This window comes from Biomphalaria glabrata, chromosome 11, assembly GCF_947242115.1.
Source record: "Biomphalaria glabrata chromosome 11, xgBioGlab47.1, whole genome shotgun sequence".
NCBI classification, from domain to species: domain Eukaryota; kingdom Metazoa; phylum Mollusca; class Gastropoda; family Planorbidae; genus Biomphalaria; species Biomphalaria glabrata.
In genome coordinates this window covers 4,086,011-4,110,879 of record NC_074721.1, presented here as the reverse complement: position 1 = coordinate 4,110,879, position 24,869 = coordinate 4,086,011, and the positions used below count along the sequence as shown (strand labels likewise).

The following is a 24,869-nucleotide window of genomic DNA, read 5'->3' as shown; positions in this document are numbered from 1 at the left end:
TAATCTTTCAATTATTTTGTCTACAGTCTCATCTTCACATATTTAAAAAGTATTGTATATGTCTCGAGCTGGTTCACCGATCAGGTGTAACAATAAAGCTTTCTTCACTGGCTCGGGCTTCGTATTATTTTCCGTGACCACCATAAACAGTTCAAAACTTTGTCTCCATTTTGTCCATCTTTCCGATTGATTACCGCGCCTTCACCTTTTTCAACGACCTTTTATATACAAGATAATAGGCTACTAGCTGTAATAATGAATTAGCCTATATCAGTGATGCACAAAACCTAATTCAATCTGCGAGCCATTTTAATTTCCAACACTAGTGTCGCGGGCCACATAATGGAAAAGATACAAAAACTGAAATTGACCTGAAACTATTTTATTTCAAACCCTAGGGTCTAGTAGGCTACTTACATTGAATTATTGGAATATTTGAATTTTCTCTTTACACTTCAAAAAATGGCGTAAGTTCTGTTTATATTGTGTTGTTCTTGTTTTTTAAAAACAGCCAGACTTACTTTATAAAAACAAACATGTTGGCCAGCAATAGTATCATGTTTTACAAAAAAAAAAAAAAAAGTAAAGATCCGTTCACTTTTCCTTGTAGATTCTATAGTCTTATTTCATGAAGGCACAAATGTTAAATATTAAAGATACATTTTGAAAATTTGGGTTGGGGAGGGGGAATTTTCTATATTTTGTGCCGACTTTTTGGCGGGCCTGATGGAAGCACGTCGCGGGCCGGATCTGCCCCCCGGGCCGCATCTTGACTGGCCTATATCATAGAGCCACCCATTTATGATCTCCCAACAAACTATAGTAATACTACTAGGTTAAACAAAAATTAAGAGGGCTGTCTCAAAAATGGAAGGTCAGCAGGACCTGATGATAATCCAGCAGAAGCCTTGAAAGCACACCTGGAATGTTCAGTAGAACTGCTCAACCAGCTTTTTGAAAGGGTATGGGAGGAGGAGGAGGACATGCCAGCAAAATGGGGGGTGGGGGGGGGAAGAATACTAAATAAAGCGCCCCAAGAAGGGTGATCTCAGCAACTGTAATAATAAAGGCGGTTGGTCGTTATGCTGGCCACACGACATCCTCGTTAACTGTGGGCTAGAAGAACAGATGACCTTTACATCATCTGCCCTATTGATCATAATGTCTGAAAAGGGAACTTTTGTGTGCTACAAATCCTGTCTTCGAGTCCGCGAAGACTAATATGAGAAATGCAGTTTTCCCCGTGGCTACGCAGCTCCATCAGCGTCCTACAAACTTACAACCCGTCGCCCCTATTCACCTATTGGAGTATGGGCATGCAACAATACACTCTTCCCCAACCCACACTGAAATAAAAAGTTTTAATAATTTTTATTATTTCAATAAGTATTTTAATAACGCAATCTATTGTATCAGATCAAGGCAGTATTTTCTTCCTGGAATGGATTTATAAGGATCTATATAAAGTCTGGATTTTTTTTGGGTGTTTTAATATTTTTATTCTGGGTATTTGATCAAAAAATTATTGGATGTTGATGTATTGTATCGCGACACCTTGGTCAACTTGGTGTTGAGTGTAATAAATTAGTAGATCTATATTAGAAATAAATAATTAATAGACCTCTAGATCTATAGGTTTACCGGCAACTATCTATTCTAGATTATTATAATATTTGTATGATTTCTTTTTGGTAAACCTAGATTCAGATATAAATCTAGATCTCTAGATTCTAGATCTACTATCTAGCTAGCTAGAGACCAATTTTCAAATAGATCTACTTCAGATACTCTTGACTTGAGATACCGAAAGTGAGATAGATCTAGAGTACTAGATCTAGTATCATAGTAGAATATAGATCTATCTTAAATTAAGTTAAATCTTAATGAATTTATTCTTTTAAATTTTATCTTGTGGTGAAAAACTAGATCTAGATTTAGATCTATCTTCTATAAATTCTTCTTTGTTGACTATAAGTCACTATCACTATATATAGATCTAGACTCTAGATCTATATCTAGTATCTCAAAAAATGCGTGGTGGCAGACCAAGATATCGAGGAAGAGGACGAGGTTCTCAGCAACAAAATTTTCAACCACAGGCACAAACTGAATCGTTTCAAGATCCCAGTCCTCGAGCTAGTGGCAGAGGGGAAAATATGTCTCAATTTTCTCAAGAAACACAAGCTTCTTACGAGCGTTGGCAACCAGGTTATAAAAATTCAATTATTTCAAAAGATCTCTATTCTCGATCTATTTTTATGAATATGATTATAATTAATATTAAATCTAGATCTATATATCTCTACTACTAGACGCTAGTACTACATTAGAGTCATTAATATCATTAGATCTAGACTATTCTAGACCTAATGGATGGGTGGTCGAAAGGCTTTAAGTAAGACACTTAATAAAAAGTACATGCTTGAACTTGGCTTGGCTACCTACAAAGGGGGCCTTACGGTGGACACCTGACTAGAGCAGGGTTGTGTTTACTGAGTGCCTAAATGCAGCACGAAAAAACTTTCTCTCAGATACCACCCTCTCCCACCAGTCCACATATGAGATTGGACTTGATTGGACCATAGCGTTCTGAGCATGCCATAAAAAGTAGTGCTATATATTTAAAATGTTTATAAAAGGTTTTACATTTTTCGTATGTTCCTTCAGAGTTGAGTGACTAAGACTCTCTGTGAGTATAGTTCTTAGGCAGTAGATCTATCTATAGAGTATAGAGTCTAAACTGCACTCAATGACTAGATCTAATCCTTACTCTTCAGAATTGAAGACATTTCCATTCATTCAGACCTAGGTCAGTAAGTCAGTATATAATTTTATTGTATCTAGATCTAGAGCTATTAGAGCTACTAAATCAAGTTAATGACATAATAATATTTATACCTCTGTATCTAGATCTATTAGAGAGTACATGTAATGGACTTTATTCACAAATCGTAAACAAACAACATTTAGCCACGTGATAATATTGATAAAACAATGAAAAAAAACGTATCACGTGACAGCCTTTATGGATTACATATTTTGTATAGAAGAGATAGAGAACCATGTGGCTAAATGTTGATTGTTTACGATTGGTGAATGAGATCCATTTAATCTTTTTGTTTTACTTTCAGCTCTGACATTATTGACAGAAACTCAGAAAGCTGGATTTTTAACCATTTTTATTTTGTATGCCATAGATCTAAAAATATCTTACTTTTATGAACAGCTCAAAGTTTTCAAAAGTCAATAAAATTTCATATTGATCTTTGAAAATTATTTATTTGGCTGTTACAAATCATTAAAATATGCAGTACCTTCACAACCCTTTTCTATAAATATAGATTACTATATATCCTCAAATGTATGCTGTGTCTGAATATGTTTCGGGGTTAATGATAAAAAAACAAAACAATTAAGGCACAAGTCTAAGCCACAACTATTGCATGGTGTCACATCACATTGCCTTACCTGCCCTATGAAAACATGCATACCTAACTATTGGCTACATGAGAACCTTGTTGTTAGCATCATTAAACAACTGCAATGAAGTGGAATATGTATATATATCAGGACACTCAAAATTTAAGTGGCAAAAGATATTGTTGGTCACAAAAGAAAGCAACAGAAAATCAGCATCAACCTTTTGTGCTGGCAAGTCCTGTATCAAGTGCTCATAGTAACACAAAGAAACAGTATACCAATTTTATTTGTAATCATCCCACTCCTGATCAATCAATCAAATATTGTGTGAAGCATAATTGAAATGGCAAAAGAGATGAAAAGAAACACAAGGTCAAGTTAAAGTTGGTGTTAGTGGCATGTCAAAATCATTTTAGGAGTTTTTGGTTTCAGGCCTTTCAAAAATACACAAAAAAAGTGCAGCCTAGTTTTGAGAGTATCCATCCATCCATCCATCCTAGTGGCGTTACAGCCCATGGAGGGCTCTGGCCTGCTTCAACACATCCTTCCATTCAGATCTCTCCTGGGCCTTTCGTCTCCACGCCCTAACCCCAAGCTGTTGCAGATCTACCTCCACATCATCAATCCATCGCATTAGGAGTCTGCCTTTGGGTTGCCTGCTTTTTGGTTTGAATACAATTTTCGCTCCTCTGTTATCTGACTTTCTTTCAAGGTGACCTGTCGCTATTGGTGGGTCTTCATACTGAAGTGTTAAAGAAATATAGGTTTTGCTGTTAAAAAGATTTGATAGTATACAGTTATCAAATCAATCTTGATGCGGGAAAATGTCAATAGCCTGTTTTAACCTTTGTTTAACCCGATAGCGCCTGTTGTGGTAGGATGCGATTTTTACAAAATAAATGTCTAATGTGGTAGGATGTTATGGGAAGTTAGCAGCACTTTTTAAAAAACTTTTGTATAAAAAGCTCATCATATTTAGAGTTACCTCTCTTTGTTTAGGATGTAGAGGGTAGTTTTTCCAACTGATAATGGATAAGCCCTATTGGGTTAAAGGTGAGATATTTCAGAACACATTGCTACTTGATGCTAATGATTTCTGGTGATCATCATACATTTTATTTTATTGCTTTAGGTGACAACCATTGCTCTTACAGATGAAATGATTTATATATATTATAGCTTAGCTTCTATTTTTGCTTTAGGAAGCATTTTCTTTATTTAGGCTATATTTGTAAAGTTTTTTATGGCAATAGAAATCTACTTCCTTTGTACAATGATAATTTAGAATATAAGAGTTTTCCTAGGCGTGTGTATAACATAGATGTTTGTGTAGAAAGAAGAATATTGCCACGTTTATGCATTTAAGGTCATCAGACATCTGTTTCTTTTCCAATGGTAAATGAGTAGGGTGACATGCGGCCAGCACAATGACCAACCACCTTTACTTTCCCCAACTTAAGTCAGGTACTCATTAGAGTTGGGTGGACTCAAATGCACCATAAAAATCCAGGAATTCAAATTGTCTGTCTTCACCGAGATTCAAACCCAGGTTCAGAAGCCATGTGCTTAACCACTCAGCCACACCGCCAGATGACTTTAACATTGTCTGCCCTATAGATCAAATAATCAGAAAAGGGAACTATGTATTTAAAAAATGAAGCTAGATTGCTATTTTAATATTACTGTTACGATTTATGTCACAGAATGAGACAAGAGTTAATCTAAGAGTTGACCATACAATTGTAGTTTCTAAAGATTTCTACAGCATTAGCTTTCTGTTTATGGTTGGTGTGAATCAATTGAAGTTGTGCTGGCAACATTTGCCCCTGTGGACTTCAAACATAAACTTAGTTGTAATGGCAAATTTCGATTTAAACAATGACCTAAATAATCACATTATTTCCCACATATTATGTGACACTCTATTAATAGTGATTATTATTATTCTTTTAAATTTAAGCTACATTTTTGCATTTAATAACAGATTTTTTTTCTGAAACATTTAAAAAAAAAACCTATAGTTTGAGTGTGAGTGCAATAAGGCTTTCCAGGTTTCTAATGATGATAGACATTTTTCGTTTCATTTGTTTTGCTTATCTTGTGAAGACCTATAAGATGAAGTTACTTACAAATCCAGGTTTTACATTTGCTAAAATGAATTTTGAACAGTTTTCTCCATGCCATGTTCAATGTTTAATTTATTCAAATATGCTTATTAGATTTTAGTATGAACTATGCTCGATTGTTAAAGCATTGTGGGGGAAATGATAGTATGTATTGAGCTCAAGGATTTATTTGAAGAGTGGTCTTTGTCTAGACAGGATGATGTTGTCACTAGAGCTTGTAAATATTCCGAGAGTGTGACTTGCTGTGGACATTGTAGCCTTCCTTAGCCTGTTGATTCACTGCCCTGTCAGCTGCTGGTAAGATGAGTTTTTCATAACTCACATCCTCTTTATAACAATAAAAGCTGCAGATTGCATTGGCATCATGGCTGTCAACATATATAAAGGAGGCCTGCTTGGGAAGAACCAGTGAGTCTAGCCTTGCTTCTGCAGTTATTAAGAAATTCTCAGGCTATGCCTTTTTTCATGAATGTCACATTATTAACATAATATTGTTTTCCACACATCTCAATAAAAAAAAATTGTTTACAAGGAGATTAAATTAGTAATGCCTTACCTAAACACTGCGAATGACAGGGGATGTTACATTTGAACACTTCATGAAAAGGATAGCTTGGTATTTCTAACTGTTCCCTGGCTTGCCACTGGTTATACACAGCATGGCTCTAGTCTTTCCCAGCTGCAGTCTGCATACAACCTGTCACTGACAGCCACAGGATAACTCGCCATAGTCAAATTGTGTACATTGGAGAGGTAGCCAATTATATGTTAGCCATTGGAGCAAATATGTAATATATTTCATGCCTTATACATAGATGAGGGGAAAATACTAAATCTAGCAAGTACTATTGATCTGAGACTCCAGACTTCTAATGACATTTTCTGAATCATCTAAAAATATAATAAATTGCATTCTCGAACATCGTACATTTTCGCTTGATCTGTTTTTAAGGCAGTTTGGAATAGATTACATGTTAGACAATGGCCCATATTTGTGTTCTTATTTGCTCCATTTGACTAGGTTATCCCAAAACACATTAAGGTACTATATTATTACATTATAATAATTATTATGCCATTTTTGCTTATCATAACTTTCTGTAATTTTCATGTTTGAGTTTATTCTAATTAATTATTAATTACAAAATAAATCACAAAGATATTTTCTTGTTCTGAGAACTAAAAACATTTTTTTTTTATTTAGGAAAATTTTTGTTATTTATCTTATGCTTGCTAAATCCTTGTTTTTTCTTTTGGTGTCATTTTTTGAAATTGAACTTTTTAAATTTTTTTTTTTCAACTGTACTTCTTTGGGTTTTTATTTAACTACTGTTGTAACAGATCTTTAAAAACAACAACAACAAATGTTTAACTATGAATCTATTTCTGACTTATTTAAAAAAACAAAACCATGGTGTGTTTGTTTGTGGCGTTAAAGTAATTATGATGGTAATCTAAATTATTATTATTAATAATGTTTGTTTCAGGGCTAAAATCATTCTCAGGCTACATCTATTTGTGCTCCTACTGTTATCTTTCCTTTTCATTTCTTTAAGCCCACTTACATTGACAACAGTCATGGGTTTTGAGACAATAAAATGTTTTTTTGTTTTTTTTTTTACTCTTAAGATTTTTTTTGTTTTTCTTATCCTGCAGCCTCAGGTTCATCTTCTGCAAGTCATGTCGAGCCAATCCACTTTGTTCCTAGTCAAAGTGTAAGTGTTTTTTTTTTTTGCTTTTTATTTGACATTTTATTATGACTTACCCCCAAAAACGTTTTTTTCATAACGGGAATAAAATCAAGGTATTTGAACCTGAGTCGTGAATTGTGTAAACAAATGTCAATAAGTTAGAGAAAGGTAAAGGTTCTTGTTGTTTTATATAGTTCCCTATTGCTACCTTGCAAACAAAGGCAAGCACAATCTTAGGAGGGGACTTTATTTTGTAACATAGCTTACTTACAGAAGGAAAAACAAAACGACGTTTACAGGATTAAAATGCCGTCATTTATAATGACTTGGTTAGTTTGCACTTTTGAGGTCATTGGGTTCTTATAAACCTTGTGCTTAACCCATTTCATAGGATAGACTGATATCATTATACCATATACCTTATACTTCTTGTCTTTTTCTTTTCTCAAGTTTTAGTCCTATTTCTTTCATGACAGGTTTTCTTCTTCTTCTAGCCAGCTTTTTGCTGCTGAGCTCTTTTGCAGATTGTGCCAAGGAAAAATAGTTTTCTGTTTTCTTCAGTCGTTCAGCACTGAGAGGTTTTATAAGATGGCACTTCTTCCTAGACTTTAAAAAAATTCAAGTTGAAAAACTTAGCTATTAAGTTTAGATGAAACAATCTTTATGACCTTGTTTTAATGTATACTTGTGTGAGGTTTTATAAGATGGCACTTCTTCCTAGACTTTAAAAAAATTCAAGTTGAAAAACTTAGCTATTAAGTTTAGATGAAACAATCTTTATGACTTTGTTTTAATGTATACATGTGTGAGGTTTTATAAGATGGCACTTCTTCCTAGACTTTTAAAAAATTCAAGTTGAAAAACTTAGCTATTAAGTTTAGATGAAACAATCTTTATGACTTTGTTTTAATGTATACATGTGTGAGGTTTTATAAGATGGCACTTCTTCCTAGACTTTAAAAAAATTCAAGTTGAAAAACTTAGCTATTAAGTTTAGATGAAACAATCTTTATGACTTTGTTTTAATGTATACATGTGTGATTACGAGGTATCTGAAAGCCAGCAATTGTACAGCATAAGAGGTAAATAATTGCAATCATCCACAGCCACTGCTGTGACTCCTGAAACACAGAAGGACAGGGTTTAAACTCAGTTTTTCACAAATTATTTTCTTTGGGTTTTTCATAGTGCAGTTACACATTATTTATTTAATACTGTCTGCTTTTTTTCAGCCGCAGCAAAAGTATGAGTGCATTCATAGCGATGAGGAATATAGTAACTCTGGTCAGAACCCTGGTGGAAATGTGAGTTGTTACCTTTATATTTATAACTTATTAACTCTTTCTCTCCTAATCGACGATGTCATCGTTGCTTTGACCCCATGAAACTAAATTGATTTTTTTAATTTATAAACTTTAATTTGTGTTGTGTAAAAAGAGCATTCATTCTATAGTTTGATACCAAGCATAACATTTTCTAATAACAAACAAAAAGTTATTGAAGTTTAATCAGAACAGAATAGTGAAATACAAATGAGCAAAATGAATATTACTATCGGAATGAGGAAAATAATTACGGAGAGAACGAGTTAATTGCTGTTTTTTTCAAATTAGCACATGAAAGTGTCTAAAAAGAGAATAGCATGTTTAATAATGTCATTAAATTAGTATTATTTTTACACTTACTCAATCAGCTGTTTGCACTCAAGACAGCAATGTTGGATGTAAATAAAAAATGGTAATTGCATATTGTATAGTATGTTAAAAAGAAAGTTAAAAAGAAAGTATAGATTCACAAATCTAAGTAGAAATCCATTTGGTAAGATTTATGCTTTTTTCTTGGAATCTTTACTGATAAACTTGTGGATTACAATCATTGAATTAATACAAATTAAAATAACAAATGGAGTTAAGTGTTTTTAACACAGTCAAATGTAAGCTTTACATGTCCAAGGGAAGGTTCTGTACTATGAAACTTGATAGCCTTCTAGTACATCCAATGCAGGACCTGTAAAAATCGATTTCCCAACCTAACATTGAAGGAGGCTCTACTTGTATAGCCTTCCTGAGAATGGCTAGGTTTTTAACAGTTTCTTTTTTACATGTAGACAGAGAGAAAGAGACAAATAAACATTGGCTACTGTATGTATATGTTGTCTCAACTGTGTTTAAAGGAGAGATTGTTTATATTGTCTTCACAATCATATGACATACACAGATTCAGAGGTGCCTTAAGTTTGTACTACCCATTGCTAGGAAATGGTGAAGCCACTTAGCTCTGAATAATTTTCTTTTGAGTTTAAAGCCTTCAAACTCAGTTGAACAAAACATATAATTCAAAATATAATTCACAATGATAACATGAACAGAATAGTTGAATTAAAACTCATTAAAGATACAAGCGATTTAGTAGTAATCCATCCAGTTGAGAAATAGCACGCTAAATAATCCAATGGAACAATGTCTGATGACTAGAGACTGGCCTGAACAAAGACTGACTTATCACTGATTGACTGTGATAGGTAGCTTCTCTTTTAAATAGCTGCGTATATCAATCTTTCTGGATCCTTGGCATCTTTGATAGTACATTGTCCTAGCTTCTACCTTGACTGAACTTCATGTTTATGCAAATCAGTTGTCATCTAGCAAAATCTGCATAATTTTCTCCTGAACACTTAATGTGACCTAATAAAATTTGCTACTGCTGGTCAGCTGTATTGTGTGCTGACACTTTACACACACATTATTATTATTATTATTATTGCTTTTATATAGCGCTACTTTAATGCTTATAGCATGCTCAGAGCGCTTTTGGTAAATCTCATTTGTGGACCAGTGGGGGGGAGGGGGTATCTAGGAGTTGGTTTTCCGTGCTGCCTTTAGGCGCTCAGTAAACACAACTCTGCCCGAGTCAGGTGTCGAACCTCGAGCCCCCTTCTAGATAGCCAAGTCAAGCGCACTTGACCTCTCGACCAGGCTTCCCACACATGTGGCATGGGCATAGGATTTTTAAATAACAGAAACTATTACAGCAGTGGCACAACATTTAAATTTTGTATTTCCCTTATCTTTATGTACATCATTTGACCATTATTTAATTAATTCAGAAATGATGTTTGTTTATGAAAAAAAAACTTTGCATATTTAATTTTTAAAACAAAACAGTTTGCTTTCTGAAGAAGGGAAGTAGCTGTTGCATTGATTTGTTTTTAGCACAGTCCTGGCGATGGAGAAATAATTTATTCTTTAAACAGACAGACAAAATGCACAAATCAGATAGAGGCTTTTCCTCTTTCTGTGCTCCTAAAATAAAACTTAAAAAAAAAAATGGGGTAGGACACGTTAAAAAAATTTAACATCTTTTACATTCTGCAAGTTGGTAAGGATTTAGCAAGTGGGGATCTGAGGTTTTAATCTTGTGTTTAGAAAGTAGAGACAGTGCTGCAATAGACAACAGGTGTATTTAGTTTTTAGTTTTATCAGATCAAACACCGAATAATACATTTTAATATAACTTTTTTTTTCATTGTTTTAAGCAATATCCAGTATTGGATGTGTCAGAAGGTGTGTGGCAGACTGTGGTCTCAGAGAAAGATAGTCAGCTCAATGATGTCTCCAAACAGGAAGTGGAGAGTACCGAGCCGAAATTGGAACTGTCTCAAAAAATAGAAGGTGGAGAGAGGATAGTAACATCCAGACATCCGTGTATGATGCTGAATGAAAAAGAGTGAGTAATGATTTTGAAATTTATACCGAAATTTAAGAATAAACTTTGCAGGAATTTTTTTTTCTCTATTCAGCTTTTTCTAGAGCACCACTCAGTAAAATAAGGTACACAAGTTTTTAAAATATTAGAACAGCATAAATATTTTTTTTAAATATCACAGCAATAGATTAAATAAAAAAACGAAACATTATATACAATAAAAAAACATAAAAAAAAAATATATATATATATATATATATTATAGCTTTTATATAGCTCTACTTTCATGCTTACAGCATGCTCAGATTGCTATGGTCCAATCTTATTTGTGGGTTGGTGGGCAGGGGGTATCTTGGAAAGGTTTTCTGTGCTGCATTTAGGCGCTAAGTAAACACAACTCTCCTCAAGTCGAATGTCGAACCTTGAGCCCCCTTCATAGGTAGCCAAGTACAAGCATACTTAACCTCTCGACCACGCTTCCCACATAAAGTAATCACATATTGATTTCAATAACAAAAAGAGCCTTTGTCGTGCTTGAAAATGGATACAATGGCCATGATGAAAGTGTAGACTTTTGTCTTAAAAAGTAGACATATTATGTGCCTGACTTATTCATTTTTATAACAAGGAAAAAAAATGCTGTTTTAAAAATTCAAGTCCATCTTTAATGTGCTTGATAATGTTCAAAGACAAGCATTAGCTTTTCTTTTTAATTTTATTAAACATTATTTAAACTTTTACATTGTTAGCCTTGCTGGAAATAGGTAGCATTTTATGAACGTATAGAGTTAGCTGACATTCGACGGTTCCTTTCATTGCTATTAAACTTGTTAGACATTCAGTATCAGCGCCAACTAACTTCTATTAAGTTTTCAGCTTTTCGCCGGTGTTATTAGATCTCATATTACGTTGATTGTTACGTCCATTTGATTTATTTGCATTAGTCTGTAGACACCAAGGAAGCCCATAACAGATATTAAAAAAAGCCCATTCATTTCGGAATTCTTAAGCTAGTTGGCAATTAAGAAAGCATTAATAACAAAGTGAATGCCAATGACAAGGTTGGACTGTGTATTAGAAATGTTTAGATGCTTCATTTAAATTAAAAACCTGTATTGGTATGGCTTTACAGGAAACATTCAGTTGATTACGAGCTAGTTGATGAGGAAGCCCCCAATCAACAGTATGTCATGGTTTGTAAGGTTCAAGGAATGAGTTTCAAGGGGCTAGGCAAGAGTAAGAAGGTAGCTAGAGCTAGAGCAGCTGAGTTGGCATTGGTTGAACTCTACAACATAATATATGATCCAGGTAAGTGGAAATTGTACTAACTTTGCTACCATGAAAGGGAAGGATCACCCCCACAGTGTATAGGCTGTGGCTTTACACAGTAGAACATTTTGTGTACAAAAAATTTCAGTACTCTCCAAGCCTCAAAAATCTTGCAGAATAGTAGAAGAAGAATCTCCATATTTGTTTCGTCCTGTCTTCCAAATTTGGGATGTTCCTTGAGAGTTGAAGATTATTACAACCTAGATCAAACCTCATTGATTACATCCTAGCTCAAACCTCATTGATTACATCCTAGCTCAAACCTCATAGATTACATCCTAGCTCAAACCTCAAAGATTACATCCTAGCTCAAACCTCAAAGATTACATCCTAGCTCAAACCTCCTCCAGGATGGTGGGGGGATGGCTGCTGACATGGCTAGAATCCAGAACCGCCAAAATGGCAGTCCAGAGCGCATACCACATTACCAGACAGACATCCATAGTAAAATTAGCTCGGTAATAAGCATTAATTAATTATATAGTTATCCAAAAGATACATCATGACCTAGATAAAGCATAACCATGTAGTCTGGGTAAACCAGTGTTTTTTCAAGGTATCATATATCACAACTTTGGTGGAACTGTCTTGTATTTTTTTATTTTGTGAATTTTTTTGTGTATTTTTTTTTTTTTTAATTTTGTGAATTTTTTTTAATAGCATGCTTATCTTGTGGGAGTAGTATCATGATTTGTTTCTAATGAGCTTGATCTATCATTTCGAAATTAGCAGTATCTTATAATTGTCATTTGTGACCCTTATTGACTAGTTGAAGACTGGCAATTGGATTTTGCTTGCCCTTTACGCTTGATAAATGTTTAGTACTGATTTAGAAAATCTATCATGAAGTAGTAATATGTACATTAAGAGCAATATTTATTTGAGAAAAACTGTCAGATCTAACTAGCTTTTAAATAAAACTCTACATTCTACTGAAAGGCTTTATAGATCAAACATGAATTTCATAATTCCACATTTGATTATGAAATTGATTATTTGAGAAATAAGTTTTAATTCTTCATATATATGTGACTATGTTGTTGTACATACCAGCAAAAATCAGTTCATTGTTGGGAAGATCAACTTTGAATTGGACAATTTAAAAATAGATGTACATTTAAATAGAGGGTTAAACTATGTTCTTTTATGCTGACATTAAAATAATATTTTGAAGACATTAACTCATATATAAATATATTGTAAGCGCTATAGATTTAAGATATATTTTTATATTAATGTATTTTATGATTCATTAAATATAAATTTGACACAATGGGGAGTTTGTGTTGTTATACAAACTCATAAGCTGCAGGTGCACTCACACATTGTTACACACAAGCCTAAATTACATTTTTTTTGGAAGATAATGTGGATTAGATAAAACTTTTGTATTAGACTTGTGTATTTAGGCCTTTTCTTGTGACTGGGGAGTATTTAGGCCTTGTCGTGTGACTGGGGAGTATTTAGGCCTTGTCATGTGTCTGGGGTGTATTTAGGCCCTTTCTTGTGACTGGGGAGTATTTAGGCCTTTTCTTGTGACTGGGGAGTATTTAGGCCTTGTCGTGTGACTGGGGAGTATTTAGGCCTTGTCATGTGACTGGGGAGTATTAAGGCCTTGTCTTGTGACTGGGAACTGCTTGCCTATTTATGAGACTTTTGTTATTTGACAGTTATTCCAGTTAATTTAATAGCAGTGCCTAAATGTAGATTAGCCATCAGAAGTTTGTAATATTAGGCAAACATATTATTCCTAAGAATGTCTTCCACCATCTGATGTTTCACTAATAATGTTCAAATACACCAGCCTCTCTCGCTACTTCTTTGGCACATGACATGCAAAAGTGAATACTGCTACAAACACGCCCTCCTTATCCTTAGCAATCTTTTAGCTGCCTCCCCGTCTGATGACAACAAAACAGGATTTACCTTGTGTCAGTCATTCTTTGTTTGTACACATGTTTGTTTTTTCACATGACTTTCTTGTGGGATTAACATCCACTGCAAACAGAAATTGTTTATTGATTTTACCACTGGAGTCAGAATTACGTGTTTTTTTTTCTGTCTCTTTATGTTCGTCCTCCTCCTCCTCCTCCCCGTCGTCGTCTTCCTCTTTTTTTTTTTTAAACTCTCCCGGTCTCCTTGCTTTCTCCTCTAGTAACATCCACTTCTGCGTGTCCAGTGTTCTGTAACAGGTCGTCCTTTCAGTTCCAGCGAGTGACAAGTCACTTGAAAAATCTCATCACTGGGGCTGAAAATAGATTGGCTTGCAGGAGACGCTGAGGTGTGTGTGTGTGTGTGTTGGCCAGTCGGTCACGCGCGTAATCACCCTTTAAGAATCTCCTGATCGCTGGACGGCAATAACGCAGTGTTGAGAAATTAAAGAAATTAAGCTGGGGCTAAATTTGTGAGGATTTACCTCTGAGCCCCCTCCCCCCCCCCTTTTTTTTTTTTATAAATGGAGAGAACTGTAGCGAATTTGCCTACCCTTTATTATGATGAACCGTTGGGGCACCACACGTGATCTGTCGATTGTCTTTCTTTGTTCCGTATTTTGCCTTAAATAGGCTGTTTATTCGTATGTTGTCTTCCCATCACTTTCTCTTCCTCTTCTTCTTTTCCTGGTACTGTTCCCTGAAGGAAGGTCTTTGCGAGCCCTGAGGACCTTGTAATATGGCCATAAAGTTTTGGTTTGCGTTTTTTTTTTTGTTAACAGTGGTTAACAGTCAGTTTTTGAAGGGTTTGCAGGACGTCGTGAGGCCCAATCGCCGTTGTGATCCTGTTTCTTATCTTCTCATTTGTGATGCGGTCTTTGTAGGTGATACCTAGGATCCTTCTGTAGCATTTCAGTTCCATTGCTAGCGAGTTCTGACTTGATAAACAAGTTTACATGGTGAACACGACAGTATTTCTGAGCTTATGGCGCGAGGGTTTATGAATATTTGCAAACGTTTGAGGCACAGCAAGACTCTTTCTGGAAGCTTGCATGCAATGTTAATGATCGTAGCTGTCGCGAGAGTGTGTGCGTGCTGTTTTAAGTGCGTGTGAGCACGCTCTACTCAGCACCCAATTTACAATTCATATCATGTTATATTCCGTCGACCTTGGGCGCACACTTTGAGGGGGGAGGGGGTAGAGACGACTTTCTGGACTCCTTAGGAATAACTTTGTTATTGAATGTTTTTAAGCTATGGGCAGCTTGAAATGTTTATATTACCAAGTTTCTATCATTTTGAACGAACTCAACTATTTTGGTTGGATTTCTTTCCATTGCTAAGATTTTCGAGAAAGCTCAGCCTCCCCCCCCCCCCTTTTTTTCCTCGGGATCTCCCATGAATTTTATCTTCAAAGCAGAAAAAATCGTTCACCCTTGTGGATCCTCCCATGGGAATGGAGTTAGTACTCAATGTCTCATACAGTGAGGCCAACATAAGTAGAACATTGGATGGCTTCCTGGTCGTGCGGTTTGCGCGCTGGACTGTCGTTTGGATTTATCGAAGGTTCCAGATTAAACCCTGACCGCTCCCAAACAAATATTGGCCCTACAAACAAATTGAATATGTTGATTATTGTCGAGTCCAACCTCCCCACCTCCCTTCCCCAGGATCGCACATGAATTTTAATTTCAAAGCATAAAAATCGCCCACCCTTGTGGATCCGCCCATGGTAATGGAGTCTCATACAGTGGGGCCAACATAAATAGGACATTGGTCCTACAAACAAATTGTACATGTTGATTATTGTCGAGTCCAACCTCCCCACCTCCCTTCCTCAGGATCGCCCATGAATTTTAATTTCAAAGCATAAAAATCGCCCACCTTTCTGGATCCGCCCATGGGTATGGAGTCTCATACAGTGGGTCCAACATTGGTCCTACAAACAAATTGTACATGTTGATTATTGTCGAGTCCAACCTTTAAAAAAAAAAAAACTCATTTGAAATGTTTCAAGACTGACATCTCGTTGAATAGCTCATTAACTCCAAGCAAATCTTCAGAGCTAACTTCATCCAGCTAGGATGACGTCACACTCCATTGCGCGGCTCATCATGTGGTATGACAGCTTCTTGTTATTGATCGTTTTTCATTGGTCACTGCTGCTCCCTACGGCTAGGAACTACTTTTTTTTTTGTTTTCCTCCGCCCGTTCTTCTCTTAGCTACAAGACTTATCGAGATCGAGATCTAGCTTATCATCCCTAATGCGAAACTTTCTTTTAACTCTTAGATAGCCATGCGCTTGGAAGAGAAACGGCAAATTAAATCCCTACGCGCTGCATGTGTTAGCCGAAAGAGTTGATTGAAATTTATGTTTTCAGAGTGATCCAAAATATCTGATGATCAAATCTAAGTCGCTTGAACTCTGCGTTCAGTACACATACCTTTTGTAATTCGATCGGTGTGGCAACATTAGCTCCATAGTCAGAGATGTTGCCCACATGTTTTTTTTGTTTTTTTCAACATGTTTTTGTGATAATAAAGATAATCAGGGCATTTACAGCATGCACACCATTAAACAGCTTTATGTTCCACGGAGGATTACAAAATACTTTCGGCTGGTGTAGTTCATTTTTTTCAACATCACTGCTTGCTACCAGATAATCTTGGTCAATTCTTAAACAATTTTTTTTATGTAACCAGGAATTCGTTCCTAGACCGTCGAATAAAGTACAGAATAGCTTGATTTAATTTGACATGCTCACGTGAGTCAAATCTCTCTGTCTCTCTCTTCTTCTTCTAGATCTATTCTATCTTCTTGTAGTTCATTCTTTCCTTGTTATAGAGATCTCTTGGTTTATTCCTGGCCCACATAACGATTGGTTCGCTTGTTTTTTGAGCGCTGATGATGAAGTGCCCTTTCACTAGTTGCTGGGGGGGGGGGGGGGCCTCTCCTCGCTCTTGGTTTCTCTGCTCAACGCCGTGTTGGGATTGAGCGAGTGACCCGGCTAGAAGGCGACCAGAACTGATTCGAGTGGATTACCAAAGCGCACGTGACGAGTATGTGAGTAGCCCCGCCGCTGTATCTTGCTTCTAAACATCTACATGATGTGTTTACATATGTGCCATTAACTATCTGGCCAGATGTTTTATTCTAGATCTACACATCAGTGCCTATCGCGGTACATGTTATCTTATTAGGCATCAAGTGTTCACTTATTGAATTCATTCTTCGGCATATGAAATATTAAAAAAAAAAACACACACACAAAAACTCGCTATAATGACATTGAGCTGGGTTGATAAGATTGTTACAAATCGTATCTGACAGATGTGAAATCTCTGCATTCTGACTGGACTGGCTCTCTTCACAGCTACGGGGCATAACGAGGTTATACTTTACATATTGGGTCGCCGTTTGGAGACAATGACCAAGTATTGCTGACCAAGCGATGATATAAACTACGTTTAAAATCGCAGGCAATTCTGATGTACAGGTTTCACTACTGGGGTCAAACTTTCAGAAACATTTTTTTTTCGAAGTCACCTCCCCTCCTTCCTGTATACGACCACATCGGTCGAGTACAATTTCTTTCCCTTGTTTGATAGCAAACAAAATAATTAATTACCAATAGTTAATAAACGTATTAGGACGAAATCTTCTTTTTTTTTAAAGTAACTTCTATATTTTATAAGATAAGAAGATAATAGGTTATTTTTTTTTATTATTGATTCTTGTGTTGTCAGGTCAAAGATAATTGTGTTAAGTTTCAGCTTGATCCGAGATTGGTTGTGGGAGAAATAACGTGTACACACTTTTGACCAGACAGACAGACAAAGTTGATATTAGCGTTGTAAAAAAAATACTTAACAAAGAAACAACGCGAAATGGTATCAATTATTTTGAACCAATCATTACTTCACAATTGTGTAAGTTACTCTCCTGGTCATGTGACTTGTACGCGTCTGCTATCTTGTCTGCTATGTTCAATGTGTGAGTCCCATTCGCGGGGGGGGGGGGTCACTTTTCAATCTTTGCCACATCTTTTATTATTGCGAGACTTATCTCCCGTTAGCGTTGTACATTTTTCATATAAAACAAAATAGATGAATTAATTTTTTGACTTCTTCTTCGTTCTTATTTTTTTTTTGTCGGAGCGTACAGATGATTAGACCTATATATGAGATGAACTGCGCAGTGGTTTCCAAATCAGGTAGCTCTCCATATAGTTTTCTTTCTATTGGGGTGTTTTGGGGCCAGTATCTTGTACGGGCTTCTTGGTAAAGAGAGCAGTTTTGGAGGACATGATCAGCATTCTCTGGTGACACTTCACATGGGCAAATTTCACTGGTTCCAATTTTGAGCTTCCGGTTAATGTGTTGTCTCATTCTGTTATGTCCGGTCATAAGTCGAAAGATTAGACGTTGATCTTGTCGTCGGGTTAGCTTATAAATAGGCACCATCTTTCTTGTGATTCGGATGAGAGCTTGTCCATTTCTTATTTATTTTATTTACTATTAGTTTCTTCATTTCTTCTGGATGTTTGACTGTGTCACGTGTTGTGCAAAGGTCCCAGCTTGATCCGAGAATTGGAAGTTGGAGAAATAACTTGTCAAAGATTTGGTCGGGACGAACAGACGGAGTGAGTGGATATAAGCTTGGTAACAGAAGCGAAGCTAAAATCCGATATTTAAAATGGAAGGTAGTGAAAATCGGAGAGATTTATCAAAAAGTTTAACTTGTAATGGAACGAGACGAACTACTGGGCTATAATGTTTTATTTCTCTAGAGAGCTCCCCTCCACGCGCTGTAGATCGAACACTTGATCTGCTTCGTTTCACCAACCCCCATCTTAAATAAAAACTAGTTACAATATGGATTTAAAATAAAAAGCTTAATTAGAAATAGATTTTTATAAAGCTAGGTAAGATTGAGAGTTTGAAAACCAAAAAGTTTGGTTTATGAAATAAATCCTCACGTCTGTCAATTATTATGATATCATTAGGTTTATACTAATTTTTTTTATCTAACTACTTGGTTTTAAAAACAGGAAAAAGATCTTAAAAAAATACTTTTAAAAAATACAAAGCTTATATTAAGTGTTTTTGTATGTATTAGTGTGGGTTAGTCATGTAATTATGAGTATGATTGACCTTGACAAAACTGAGGGATTAGAAATATTTTTACCAATTGATGTAGTTTAGCTTTTAGCTTTCTCAATGCGCTGTGATCCTATCACTTGTCTGGACCAGTTTTGAAAGGGGTAGGCAAGAAAGGGCATCTTGGTGTGAATGTTTACATGATCCTTTTTTTTATGCATAAAAATATAAAATGTTCACTCACAGATCAAAAATCCTAACGGGGACTAATTCAACTTATACCACCACATCTTTCTAGTACGATTTCTTTCCCTTGTTCAAGATGCCAAACAAAGTAATTAATTACCAATAGTTAATTAAAAATAATTAATTACCAGTAGTTCATTTACTAATTGGTTAATTTTTGTAATCGATTCGTGTCAGGTAAAAGAAATAACTGTGCACAATTTCAGCTTAATCCTAAAAAAGTTAACAAAATTAATTAGCCTACAGTTTTGCATAAGTTTTGTACAAAATCGGGGTCATGTTGTCTGTAATTAGATATGTATTGCCTCTATGACTTGTGTGTTTTATTCCATTAAAAAAATATTTAAGTGATATGTGTGTTTGTGCTCGTGTGTCTAGAGGGAAGTGACGTAGGACGTAATCATCTTCTTTTTTGAAGTAACGTCTGTATTATATAAGATAAGTGAAATTCCTAACAAACATAAAGCTACATATCTTCTTCCAGAGGACGTGGTGGCCCAACAGTTCAGCCCCTGGATTCCTCTCCGAAAGATTTTAATCTTTGTAAAGTTTGGGATTTAGAGCTTCGGGATTATTAGTTTTACGAACCCTCCCAATTCCTATAAGTGACTTGAATGACATGAGTTGGAAAAAGTTGGTCTTTGTGTCAGCCATACTGCACCCTCGTCAACTGCCAGCCGTTGAAAAGATTTCTCCCTATAGTCGGAAATGTCTCAAAGGGGAAGTTTACTTTTACCGGTCATCCATAAATGTAAAAAGGTTACTGTAACACCTGCCTTCGGCAACACGGCGTCAAAGTTACTTTGTACAGACTGTAAAGCAGAATGTATTAATATTTCAGCATGTTGCTAAGCAATATCGGAGAGTATGCAAATGTCACAAACGTGTGTGTTCTGTTTGCATATAGTCCGTGTGCTTGCAAGTATCGCTTTAAGTCCGTGTGCTTGCAAGTATCGCTTTAAGTCCGTGTGCTTGCAAGTATCGCTTTAAGTCCGTGTGCTTGCAAGTATCGCTTTAAGTCCTTTTGCTTGCAAGTATCGCTTTAAGTCCGTGTGCTTGCAAGTATCGCTTTAAGTCCTTTTGCTTGCAAGTATCGCTTTAAGTCCGTGTGCTTGCAAGTATCGCTTTAAGTCCGTGTGCTTGCAAGTATCGCTTTAAGTCCTTTTGCTTGCAAGTATCGCTTTAAGTCCGTGTGCTTGCAAGTATCGCTTTAAGTCCGTGTGCTTGCAAGTATCGCTTTAAGTCCGTGTGCTTGCAAGTATCGCTTTAAGTCCGTGTGCTTGCAAGTATCGCTTTAAGTCCGTGTCCTTGCAACTGAATCGGTTTGAGTTAGAGCATGTCAGGTTTGTTATTCATTAATGTACTCTAGTTGGAGTCATTCTCAACTTCAACGGCTATATTCATGTTGTGTTTAAATTGAAAAAAAAATCTCATGCAGCTGGCTGCTACACTGCGAGTCAGAGCTTAGTAAGTACCGGTCGATTAATTGGTTCAGTGACTGTTTAGTTGGTTGCCTTTTGGCTAGCTTCTACCTCTTATTTTCAGTGATCTCTTATTTATACTATAAATACACTTCAAGAAAATTGATTTTCCTCTTTCTATTTTTTCCCCCTCTTTCCTTGGGTTGGGTTCATCCTGGTTCAGTGAAAGCGCGATAAACTGCTGAATAATTGAAGTGTTCGGCTTGTAGACACCTTGAGGCCAGAGTTGAGGTTTACTGATGGCCTTAGCGGCACACTTTCTATTTCATAGTGGGGTGGGGGTGGGGTGGAAAGAGAGACGGCGAAATTTCATCAATTATTAGCCGATCTGTCTCTGGGAGCTCAATGTCTTTGCGTGTTGCCTACAACTTAAAGATAATCCTGGATGGCCTGGCTGTTCAAGCTTAACGCCACACAGAGCGGGAGACTTTAGCCGCTGGGGAAAAGTAGTCCGTGTCATGCATTCATGGCGCTCACGGGGACCCGGCTCTTCGTCCAGAGTTATTGCGAGCTCTCAATTCTTTTACATCCTTCTTTTTTTTTTTTATGTATTTGTTTTTACCCATCTCTTACACATTCTCTCTCTCTCTCTCTCTCTTTCTCTCTTTCTCCGCTCTTTCATCTCTCATACTGCTCTCTTTAATTATTTTTTTTTAAAATTATATAGTTCTATTCCAACTTAACAAGGTTCTTTATTCTACACTTTGTTCTTTCTCTCTCTCTCTCTCTCTCTCTCTCTCTCACACACACACATACATAATCACATCCACACTCTAATGCCCTTCCTTTTTTCTGTTTTTTTTTTAAATTTATTTTATAGTTCTCTTTCTATCCCTGATCCGTCATGTTTCTTTTTTCTTATCTCTCTCTCTCTCTCTCTCTCTTTTCTTTTCATCTTTCCCTGGCTTTTCCCCTGTCCATTCCTTTGGTAATGAGATCTGTAGAGTCTAATTGCGGTCTTAATTTGTCCATTCGCTTTCTTTGTCATATCTCTGTTTCTTCTTGTTCTGTTTGGCTCGCACACACAAACAAACTTCTGGATCGATAGTGAGCTCAAGATTTAGAACTAAGAATCCTTATGATCAATTGTTAATGTGCTTTGTGAATGTATTGTTACTAGTCAGCAGTACATCTCACAGTAACGTCTAGCTTTAGGGACATTTGAACCGTTCAGCAGTACATCTCACAGTAACGTCTAGCTGTAGGGGCATTTGAACCATTCAGCAGTACATCTCACAGTAACGTCTAGCTTTAGGGACATTTGAACCATTCAGCAGTACATCTCACAGTAACGTCTAGCTTTAGGGACATTTAAACCGTTCAGCAGTACATCTCACAGTAACGTCTAGCTTTAGGGACATTTGAACCATTCAGCAGTACATCTCACAGTAACGTCTAGCTTTAGGGACATTTGAACCATTCAGCAGTACATCTCGCAGTAACCTCCAGCTTTAGGGACATTTGAACCGTTCAGCAGTACATCTCGCAGTAACGTCCAGCTTTAGGGACATTTGAACCGTTCAGCAGTACATCTCGCAGTAACATCTAGCTTTAGGGACATTTGAACCATTCAGCAGTACATCTCGCAGTAACCTCCAGCTTTAGGGACATTTGAACCGTTCAGCAGTACATCTCGCAGTAACGTCCAGCTTTAGGGACATTTGAACCGTTCAGCAGTACATCTCACAGTAACGTCTAGCTTTGGGGACATTTGAACCATTCAGCAGTACATCTCGCAGTAACCTCCAGCTTTAGGGACATTTGAACCGTTCAGCAGTACATCTCACAGTAACGTCTAGCTTTAGGGACATTTGAACCATTCAGCAGTACATCTCGCAGTAACGTCTAGCTTTAGGGACATTTGAAACATTCAGCAGTACATCTCGCAGTAACGTCTAGCTTTAGGGACATTTGAACCATTCAGCAGTACATCTCACAGTAACGTCTAGCTTTAGGGACATTTGAACAGAAGTGTGCTTGAGAAAAGGGCGTACACCAAAAGTAACTTGTACACCCTAACGTTATGTTTTTCTTTTAATTTGTGGCGCCGCCTTTGGTAAAAGTAATACAATTCTTTTCAGGACTTTCGATCTCTAGGACAGAGTATGTAAAGGTCGTCTGTTTCTGTTGTGGTCAACGAGGGTGTCAAGTAGCCAGCACATTGACCAACCGCCTTTACTTTCCCCAACTAGGGCCGCCTCTGATCGTGCTATTGGTTTGTCTTCCCGCGTGCGTGCTTTCCATTCTAACAGAAACTCTTTATGTTGATGTGTACGCTATTCGCAAGTCATTCTCTGGGTTAGGGTGGTTAGGGTTAATTTAACGATTTGCTTTTTATATAAGTTTTTATAAGCGTAACTCAAAAGCAATGATTCAAAACACTGTTTGTTATCTCCACTGAAAGACCTTTAACTAGATTTCATTCGTCCCTCTTTGACTTTGATCTAGATCTGCTGCCTAGTCGGTGCAAGCTAGCATCCTGTTCTGAAGTTGACTCATGCTTGAAGATAACTTAGACATCTCAACAAATTACTCGTCCTTTTTTGGCCAAGATCATGCTAATGTATCTTCAAGTAATTACATCTGTCATATTTTTTTTTTAGTCTGAAAAGCTTGTGTTTACGGGTTATTATAGCGGGATACTCTGTAACATGATCCTCTAAACTATCTTTGGAAGAGGAACATGATGTCACGTATCAGTAAACATTTTGTATAATAAAGTTTAGACACTGAAATGCAGGTACACACGGCAATGCGCTAATTTTTAAAATGTGTTTGTAAAAACCAAAGTTTATGTCATCATTACATTTCAATTGCAAGTAGGGGATGTTTTAATAAATTTCAGATGTACAGATATGTACAGATATAAGTGTTATACCTAGATCTAAGTATAATTTTTTTTTTTTTTTTACATTTATATTTTTTTATTTAAGTTCGCATTGTGTTTTAACTTTATAAAATTTCTTTTGCACCATGTGCATAGCGGGCAGAGATCCCATTTATGGCCGGATTCTATTTTGACAAGAGTTGTCTTTTCCTATTTTACTCTGTTGAGTTGTCTGTTCATTGTTCCCCGAGTTGCCTATTTGTATTTCTTTTCACTGCCTTGTCTCTACGTGTCGAGCGCCAGCCCTACGACGGCACATAACTACAGATCTAATTAAGAAAGAAAAACGTTATGGAGACAGATGGAAAATCAATGCCAAGGCCCGTCCATAATATTTGTTCTGGACATTCTCATTAAGACCAAAAAATGAATGCTGGTTTATGTGCCGAGAGACAGGACAGTAGTCCGTGAAAGCTGTGTCACGATTTTTTCTCTCTGACTTGATTTCCTCGGGCTGTGAATAAAGAAATGGTTTTTGTCTGTTGACAACGAGTGGTGTCTTGACCGAATTAATAGGTGTTGCTGGAAGTGGTTTTAAAGGTGTTTGGTTTGTTCTTGCATCTGTGCACTGATTTACAGCTGCTTCTGGTCTTGCATGTATCAGTGCATTGATTTACATCTGCCTCTAGTCTTGCATGTATCAGTGCACTGATTTACACCTGCTTCTGGTCTAGCATGTTTCAGTGAATTGATTTACACCTGCCTTTAGCCTTGCATGTATCAGTGCACTGATTTACACCTGCTTCTGGTCTAGCATGTTTCAGTGCACTGATTTACTACTGCTTCTAGTTATGCATGCATCAGTGCACTGATCTACACCTGCTAGAGACCCTGGCATGCGCCATTTCATGCTATTGTGTGTGTGTGTGTGTGTGTGTGTGTGTGAGTCAGGCTTATTAAACATGTATACATTTGTTTTAAGAATACATTGACAAATCAAGATCAAAATGTC

At 36.5% G+C, this 24,869-nt stretch overlaps 1 protein-coding gene across 1 annotated transcript in view; it reads left to right on the top strand.

Moving 5' to 3' along the window:
- Positions 1 to 1,526: 1,526 nt before the first annotated feature.
- The window catches only part of LOC106066233 (double-stranded RNA-specific editase 1-like), a 74,017-nt gene continuing 50,674 nt past the window's right edge, over positions 1,527 to 24,869 (top strand). The window contains exons 1-5 of the mRNA XM_056004225.1: positions 1,527 to 2,208; positions 7,203 to 7,261; positions 8,470 to 8,541; positions 10,773 to 10,963; positions 12,075 to 12,250. Coding sequence (XP_055860200.1) covers positions 2,031 to 2,208; positions 7,203 to 7,261; positions 8,470 to 8,541; positions 10,773 to 10,963; positions 12,075 to 12,250 — 676 coding nt within the window. The 5' untranslated portion in view covers positions 1,527 to 2,030. The remainder of the gene's footprint in view (positions 2,209 to 7,202; positions 7,262 to 8,469; positions 8,542 to 10,772; positions 10,964 to 12,074; positions 12,251 to 24,869) is intronic.